The following is an 8865-nucleotide window of genomic DNA, read 5'->3' on the forward strand; positions in this document are numbered from 1 at the left end:
TGCCCTCTGCTGGCATGCTGGCAGACTATACATAAAAAAAAAAAAAAAAAAAAAAAGACCCAGGTCTGTCCACTGCAAAGCTGCTGTGACAATAGGTCTTGAATCAGTAGCCTGTCATCCCCCAGTGGGTCTGTCCACACCCTGGTTTCCCAGTCAATTGACATCCTCTTGGACAGACCTCACCTTTTCTCATTCACCTGTCACTTATCTTGAAGGTTTCATGCTAGACAGTACAGGTGTGCTGAGCTCATAGAAGCAAGAATGAAAGCACTCAAGGGCAGGAGTCATACCACCTCCACAGATGTGGTGTGGAGAAACAGATATGCCCTTCTTTATCCCTTTGCAATATGGCTTCTTAAAATACCAGATTCACTTAGCCAATTTCCTCAGGGAGGGACTTCAATGAAAAAAGATAGCTGTTAAGTAAACCCACAACACAACAGTGACATGGCCCTTGGGAATAGCTGGTGTGACAGTATGAGGTCACAGGCTGTATGAATGTGAAGATGAGAAAGGACCTGTGACAGACACTAGTAGCCTGAACCCAGATTCACACTAGTTGGAGGGGACAGCAGTGTAAGGCTCCCACTTGGAAGACCTGTAGCTGGAAGCTTTAGATGAGAAAGTGGCCTAGCCATAGTTGTCAGAATAATAAACTCAACATCATGCTGTGCGGTGTTGGTACACGTACTCAAGCAGAATCAGAAATTCAAGGTCATCTTGGCTTATGGGAGATGCCTCCAATCCCCCAAATCAGGCATGGTGGCACATACCTACAATCCCAACATTCAAGAGGCTGAAGCTAGCCTGGGCTATAGACATGGTGCCACAGACCCCATATAGAGGCCCAGGGTCTATCCATCCCCTACACATTCTATGTAAGAAAAGAGGATAATCTCCCCCAGAGCTAACAAAGAGCAAACAAGCCCCTTAGCTTCAATGAGAAACTTTCTAAAATCAAAATGTAAATTCTACCCAAAGAACCGACATTGAAAAGTCTCAGTTAAATCATCTAACACTTGTATGCCATGCAATTGAGTTTATTAATTTTAGGTAACAATAATTTAATAGGTACAAAGAGTCTCATATTACAGAGGTATGTATACAATAAAACGAATCAGGGGTTAAATAGCTGGTACACAATAGCATCAGTTAACAAGGAGGTTAGAGACCAATGGGACATGCTTACTTTTGTATTGGTTTTTAAGACAGTTCCATTATGTACCCCCAACTGGCCTCAAACTTAGAGGAATTCTGAATTTTGTTTCCTAAACACAAACAGATTAATGCATACACAAGCAGTTATTTTGCTCTAGCTGTTAGTTGTATCTACTGGTCTGACAAGAATGTGAATGGAATACACATTAATAGCCCATACAGTACTAGACAGTACTGATTTCTGGTGTTTAGGAATTTACCAGGCACCAGGTAAAACCAGGCATGGTGGCACAAACCTTAATCCCAGTATTTGGGAGACAGGCAAGTTTGAGAGTCTGGTCTACACAACAAGTTCTAAGACTAGTCAGTTATATAATTAAGACCCTGTCTTTAAAAAAAAAAAAAAAAAATAGAAAATTTAGGCAAATATCAGAATTTACAGTACTATTTTAACATTTGCAAACTTCAAGATAATACTGAACAATTAAAACATAATAAACCAGGTAAAACCCAATAAAAGGCATGTAAAATTAGTGGATCAAATTTCAGTCGTACCTGTTCACACAATCAGAAATATCCCGATTCTTTTAGGAGCAGACTTCAGCCCTGGCTTTACCACTGACAAAAATCAAGACTGTATATGGGCCACTATTGAAAACCCTATCAACAAAGCCCTTTCAAGACTCTGCACTAACTAGAAATGGGGCAAAGTACAACTTGGGGGGAGGGGGGGACGATACTGCTTTTCAGACAAATGGGAGACTGGGCCTGGGCCAACCAGCAAGTGTCCCAAATCACACCTGTTTCCAGCCGGAGGTTCTATGAAGCAGGAGATACCCTGATCTATGGGGTCACACACACTTTGTACATGAATGACAGGAACCAGCGGGCTAATGCCTAGATTGCACAGGACTGACCTCAAAGCTGCTGAAGAAGCATTTCAATTCACTGAAGAACACAGCTTGGAAATGATATGCTAACACTAACTTCTGAGTCACTTGCATTTTCATTAGCTGCCATCAGTGGTGAACAGAACACGGTGTTTGGTCTCTTCCCCTCGACAGTACTATGTTTGTGTACAAAGTGCCAGTTTTATTTACAAACTTGTTTTAAGTAAACGCTGGAGAGTCCGCAGGCAGTGGTGAATGAGGCTGACATCTTTGGATGTTTGTTGGTGCTTTGAGGCCAAAGGTGACCACACTACTCGAAAAAGCCAAGGCCAGGATCTCCCCTAAAAATCCAAGCACCTTTTGTTTTAAACATCCTTTCTTCGTCAAGAGACAACTAGCAAAAAAAAAAAAAAAAAAAAAAAAAAAAAAAAAAAAAAAGACCGACGACTGAGGTAGCTACACAGTTTTTAGACTGGTTAACAAATTTAATGACAATTCATGGTGTAGCCAGTTGATTTGTTTTTTGCTGTTTTGACAAGGGGAGAAAAACAATCAGCAAAGAGCAGTCCGCTTACTTAGAAGTCCGCATCCAAGGTAAAAGAATTCTCTGTTGAATTCGACATCACCCCCATCCTCTGATATTCCCCCACTCGCTTCTCAAAGAAGTTTGTCTTTCCTTCTAGTGAAATGTTTTCCATGAAGTCAAATGGATTTTCTACTTTGAAAATCTGAAAAGGAGCATCGAGACATCAATGCTGAAAACAAGTCACACACACACACACACACACACACACACACACACAAAAGCGAGGAAGGGAAGACCATAGAGGACACTTTACCTTGTTGAACCCCAGCTCTAGCATAAGCCTGTCTGCCACGAATTCGATATACTGCTTCATCAGAGTGCAGTTCATCCCGATGAGCTTCACAGGCAAGGCCTCCGTGAGGAACTCCTAAAGGCCGAGCAAAGCTTGAGCACCCTGAAGCCCCAGGAACCCCCTTCCAGCAAGAGCAACCCACCCACATCACCCACCTGCTCTATCCTCACTGCGTTGGTTATTATTTCTTGTACTCTCTGCTCCGATGGCTTGTGTACCAGGTGCTTGAACATCAGGCAGGCAAAGTCACAGTGTAAACCCTGGAAGGGAAAGTTCAAGATCACTGTGAGGCTGAAGACTCCTACTGTTCACATGTGTGGATGAAAATTGCTTTATATATCTTTGTAGTCTCATGCAATTTTTCTGGCCACACTGAGAGTATTTGGCTTGTCAAAAGGAAGCCTGGTATGGTGACATACACCTGGCACGATCCCCATGAGTTTACATTGTTCCAGACCAGCTAGACTACAAGACCTCCAAAACACAAAACAACAAAATTGAGGAAAAGCAGGTGGCCTGGGCATGGTGGCACAGGCCTTTAATCCTAGCACTTGGGGAAGACAGAGAAAGTCAAGTCTCTGTGAGTTCCAAACCAGCATGGCCTACAGAGTGAGTTCTAGGAGAGTTAGGGCTGTAAAGGAGAAACAGGCTGTTAACAGTTAAAAAGGTGTTAAACTGCCAATTGTGAAAGCCAAGTAGGCTATCCCAAATGAAGGCCCTCAAAGCTACCCCCTACTATAGCATAGGAACAGGCCTATACCCTCTGATAACCAAATCTTTGCTTAGGTTTCTCCACAGCTTTGAGCTCCAGTTCTCCTTAACAAGGAGGGTCAGTTAGCTTTTCGATACTCAGGAATTAGATAGTTTCAATGAGGTAAACTTGTGACTCTTAGCACACCATTCTCTAGTAAGTCTCAGGGCTCCTCATTCCACAGGGAGATAATCACCTACCCTGCCTGCTTGCCCACTGGATCCAGGGGTGGTGGGGTGCCAGCCCCTGTCTTTCCTCAATCTACTTCAAGCACCTACAGGAGCCTTAGGTCATCAGAGGCCTTACCAATTAACTTGGCAGTACAAAGACATACAAAGGATTGCTTATGATATCCTAAAAATCCTATTCAGAGATCTCAGCTTTTGCATTCAAGCCTACAGGACAATAGGAATATGTGTACTAATTATGGGTAGTTTCAATACATCACTTAAGGTATTTTCTTCCTTGCTGAGTATATGGCATGATTGAGCTCACATTAAATGTGGTGGATATGGGGCTGGGAATGTGGCTCAGTGGCACAATAATTGCCTAGCAAGCATGAGACCCTGGGTTGGATTTCCAAGGCTTGACATGGCTCAGCAGTCTCGAGGAGCATTTACTGCTCTTGCAAAGGAGCCTGGCTCAGTTCCCACCACCTACACGGAGGCTCACAACCATATGTAACTCCAGTTGGGCATCCCACATCCCCCTTTGTCTTCTGCAGGCAAAATACTCACACATAAGGAATGCATCCTTTGAAATGGCTACGCCTTCTTAAGCCCCTGTCAGTAGATACAAGAGCACATAGCTAGGAGCCGAGGACCAGTTATTTTAGACTCACCTCGTCTCTGCTAATGAGCTCATTGGAAAAGGTGAGGCCGGGCATCAGTCCCCGCTTCTTGAGCCAGAATATTGATGCAAAAGAACCAGAGAAGAAGATCCCCTCCACGGCAGCAAAGGCCACAACGCGCTCTCCTATAGGGCAAGAGGCAACACCAAAATGTTCCTAGTGAGAGCTTGGTATTCTTAGTGTGGGCCAACAACCCAGTGACATTACTTGGACAAGCAAAATCAAGCCCGGGGCTTTAGGAGAAAACAAAGTGTCCTTACCATATGTAGCCTCTTTGTCCCCAATCCAACGCAAGGCCCAGTCAGCCTTCTTTTTCACACAAGGCATTGTTTCAATAGCATTGAAGAGATATTCCCTGCAGGCAGAAGTAAAGCATGAACTATGATGCCACAGACCCCTGGCATCACAATCGTGCTCTATATACATATACACCAGCACGCCAGAAGAGGGCATCTCAGATCCCACTATAGATGGTTGTGAGCCACCATGTGGTTGCTTGGAATTGAACTCAGGACTTCTTTTTTTTTTTTCTTCCTTTTTTAAAGATTTTATTATGTATACAACATTCTGCTTCCATGTATTATCTGCACAGCAGAAGGCACCAGATCTCATAACGAATGGTTGTGAGCCACCATGTGGTTGCTGGGAATTGAACTCAGGACCTCTGGAAGAGCAGTCAGTGCTCTTAACCTCTGAGCCATCTCTCCAGCCCAGAAGCCATGTTTTAAAATTATTTTTATGTATGAGTGTTATACCTGAATATGCCTTTGAACCATATGCATGCAGTACCTAGAGTCCAGAAGAGGGCATCGTATCTCCCTGTAACAGGAGTTAACAGTTGTGAGCTGCCCCAAACCCTGCTGCTTGGGGGCTAGGAACCAAAACTAGGTCATTTGATTGAAAGCCACTAGTGTTCTTAACCATTGAGTCATCTCTCCAGGCCCTGGTTTGTTTGGTTTTAGAGGCAGTATCTCATCTGGCTAGCTTTTGTACCCTTGGCAATGCTAGGGCTGGTCTCTGGGATTACAGGCATGAGTTACCACACACTGGATCTTATTTCAATGAATAACTAATAAAGTGCCCTTTGCTTTAGGCAATCATGACTAAGGGCACTGGAAATATCTAAGCGTACCACATGGATACTCACCTCTCTTTGGAATCTTTAATATAAGTGTCAATAAGGAGACTGTACATCTCAGAATGTATGTTTTCCATGGCAATTTGGAAGCCATAGAAACAGCGGGCCTCTGTAACTTGAACTTCTTGGCTAAATCGCTCCACCTAGTGGTAATAAAATAAACCAAAGTTAAACCTGAAATACTACTAGTTGCATCATATTCTTCCCCTTTGAGCTTGCTAAAATTAATCCCAGCCCTCAGGCACCAGCAAGCAGAAATCTCTGCATATGAAGCCATTTTAGTCTACTTACTGAGTTCTAGGCCAGCCAGGATTAGTGAGAATTTATTTCAAAAATATAAGTAAAACAAAAAACAGGTTTGCTCCTATATATTGTAGTACAGTTCTTCATGATTCTGCAATAAAGTTCATTCTTTTATGTCATATATTCAATTTGCCATCAGGAAATACATAACTCCTATTTTTCTGGGTTTTTAACAAACTGTTAATTTTGTTTTTTGAGACAGAGTTTCTCTGTGTAATAGTCCTGGCTGTCCTGGAACTCATTCTGTAGACCAGACTGGCCTTGAATTCAGAGATCTGCCTGCCTCTGGGCATGCACCACTACTGCCCAGGCTAAAACTGTTTAATGTGCAGTGTTTTGCTTGCATATATGTCCATGCACCAGATCCAGTGAAAATTGAATTAAAGTGCTCTTAACCTCTGGGCTCCGCAGGGCTTAACATTTTATTATTTGCTCATTCTCTTTTAGTTAATCCACTTATAAAGAAATATGCAACCCAATTATTATAGAAAGTCACAAAAAAAGATAAGTGGTAGGTACAAAGAAAAAACCACTGCAACTTAACAGGAAAAACTACGATAAATATTAACATACACATTCACAGTTCTTTAAGATTATTTTATTTGTGTCTGCCTTTACTTGGGTATGCGCATGTACAGGCAAGTCCCAAGGCCAATGGGAGTTGTCAGATGCCCTGGAGCTGGAGCCCCAAGCAAATGTGAAGCCACCCAATATGGATACTCGTAACAAGCAGGAAGTGTGTTTAACCTCTTAGCAGAGCCACCTCTCCAGCCTCCATTCACAGCATAAGATAAAAATCACACACTCATCTTTAAGTGAATTACAGGTATGTCTCACAAACTCACCAAGTTTTCATTGACTATGCCGTCACTGGCCGCAAAGAAAGCCAGAACATGAGATATAAAATGTCTCTCATCAGGTTTCAGAGCTTCCCAGTGCTGAATATCTTTGGAAAGGTCCACCTGAAGTTTAAAAGTTTACAATTTTACCAGGTATGCAGAAGTTCCTCTCTCCACACGCTCGCCTGCCCGCGCGCGCGCACATCCACACACACAGGCACGTGCACGCAAGCACGCACACAACTCTTAAAACTTAAGTCCCCTACACCTTTCCTCACATCCAGAATTCCCTCTGCTCATGAAAAGACCGACACCTCTGTGAGCAACCAACCATTCCCAAGCATCTCAGCTAGGATGGCCAAGCAGGAACCTTCTGATACACCAAGTCCATGAAGGATTACCTCCTCAGCGGTCCAGAAGGAGGCCTCAGCTTTTTTGTACATCTTCCAGATGTCATGGTATTCGATGGGAAAGACAACGAAGCGGCGGGGATTTTCTCTCAATAACGGCTCATCCTCAACGCTGGGGTTAGTAGATACTTTACTCTCCTGCAGGGTGAGAAAAAACCACCATCCTTCTCAAAAATGCCAGGTGAACCACAGGAACGTGCTAGTGTCTCTCATCAGATCAAGTACTTTTCAATGTCTGGCAGTTTCGCTGTCACAACCCGTGCTATTGTTACTCTCCTAACAGGGAGACCGACCCAGGGAGGACATTCTAAGGAGATACTTTGGCGGGAAACAGAGGCAGACAGCTGGGACAATGCGGCTTTGGCGCCAACGGCGGGCGCCCTCTGTTGGCAGATCCGGAGACACCCACCTCCGCCTCACACGGGCCACTCACCGGTTCGGCGACGTCTTGGAGGATTCTCCTCGCCACCTTGCTGGCCAGGACGCGGGTCCCGCTGAGGCTCGGGGGCTGCAGGGACACAGGCGTGCATGAGCGGAGGTGGGAGCCCTGCACCCTCCTCCCGGGTCCGGAAACCCACACCTTGCCAGATGCTGCGCCCCCCGAGCAACCCGAACCCAGGGCCGCACGCTCACCGTGTTCTCCTTGTCAGCCAGGCTGAGTCGCTTCAGCGGCGACACCTGCAGCTGCTGCTGGTCGGTGATGGTGGCGAGCGGGACGCGGACGGAGAACATGACGAGTGAGAGCAGCGGCCGAGGCGAAGGTCAAGCGCAGCAGCTGGAACCGGGAGCACCGGTGACTGCCAGCTCGGCACCCTTTAAAAGGCCCGCGGGCAGCGCGCGCACGAGGGCGTGGTCGACGCTAGGTCCACCCACCAGCGCTTCCCATTGGTCGCTGCTAGCCCCACCGGCGTGCGGGCGCGGGAAATTTGAGTCTCGCCCCGGGCCTTCCGCACAAAAGCTCTGCTAGGAGTCTGCGCCGTCCCTGGGGCGTGGGGCGCGCGGGCGCTCGCGGGGCCGGAACCGTTTGGGGCTGCAAGAGGCTTGCCCATTAGAGAGCACAGGGGCGTTGTCACTGAGGTCGGTGCCTTGGCTGGCCAAAAGCTGCCTTGACTGTCTTTGCGTCCCTAGGATCTGGGCGCGAGCAGTCTTGGGAGGGAGGAGCTGCCGAGCCCCGCAATTCCATTCCTGGTTTCTTAAAGATTCGGGGTCCCCCAGTCATGAGACTGTAGAATTAGCAGTGTGGAGGTCCATAAACAAGGGTTCCCATAAAAAGGAGTTGCAAGCCTTCAAACTCACTAAAGGGGCACGGAGGCGGCCTATGGGTGTAGTGTCAGCCCGTGTCTCACTGATTTTAAAAGTTGCAAGCCGAACCAAAAAATAAATAAATAAATAAAATTCCAGAACTTTCAGAGGATGATAACGAGTCATACGTTCGTTTTACGACTTCCTGGGCTGAGTCCAGGAGTCAGAAGACGAATTTGAAAAATTCCTGTGGTGAGGGTGGAGACAGGAACTCCCGTTTTCATCTGGTTTTGTAGCTGGCTTTCTAACTTGCCCTGGGGAGGGGAACCAAGATACCAGAAATTAGTGGAGAAACGCTGAGATCCCGGGAAGAGAAGTGGAACCTGGGGATGTTCCCACTGCGGAC

General features: G+C 45.9%; 1 protein-coding gene across 1 annotated transcript; it reads right to left on the reverse strand.

Annotated features, from left to right (window-relative positions):
- Positions 1-1024: 1024 nt before the first annotated feature.
- Rrm2 (ribonucleotide reductase regulatory subunit M2) lies at positions 1025-8032 on the reverse strand. Its single transcript, XM_027424683.2, has 10 exons — positions 7851-8032; positions 7651-7725; positions 7209-7355; positions 6814-6930; positions 5675-5808; positions 4788-4882; positions 4519-4652; positions 3082-3186; positions 2888-3001; positions 1025-2776 (listed from the first exon to the last, which is right to left on the reverse strand). Exons 1-10 carry the CDS (start codon positions 7947-7949, stop codon positions 2624-2626), a joined length of 1173 nt encoding a protein of 390 aa, XP_027280484.1. The 5' UTR covers positions 7950-8032; the 3' UTR covers positions 1025-2623.
- Positions 8033-8865: the final 833 nt, after the last annotated feature.

Source organism: Cricetulus griseus, chromosome 7, assembly GCF_003668045.3.
Source record: "Cricetulus griseus strain 17A/GY chromosome 7, alternate assembly CriGri-PICRH-1.0, whole genome shotgun sequence".
NCBI lineage: Eukaryota > Metazoa > Chordata > Mammalia > Rodentia > Cricetidae > Cricetulus > Cricetulus griseus.

What these genes read in the sequence shown, in the direction of transcription:
- Rrm2 (XM_027424683.2), bottom strand. Translation starts at nt 7,949, where the DNA reads ATGTTCTCCGTCCGCGTCCCGCTCGCCACCATCACCGACCAGCAGCAG. An exon ending in TGGCTGACAAGGAGAACACG is followed by an intron (nt 7,726 to 7,850) that starts GTGAGCGTGCGG and finishes GTGTCCCTGCAG; the next exon opens with CCCCCGAGCCTCAGCGGGAC. An exon ending in CCTTCTGGACCGCTGAGGAG is followed by an intron (nt 6,931 to 7,208) that starts GTAATCCTTCAT and finishes TTTAAACTTCAG; the next exon opens with GTGGACCTTTCCAAAGATAT.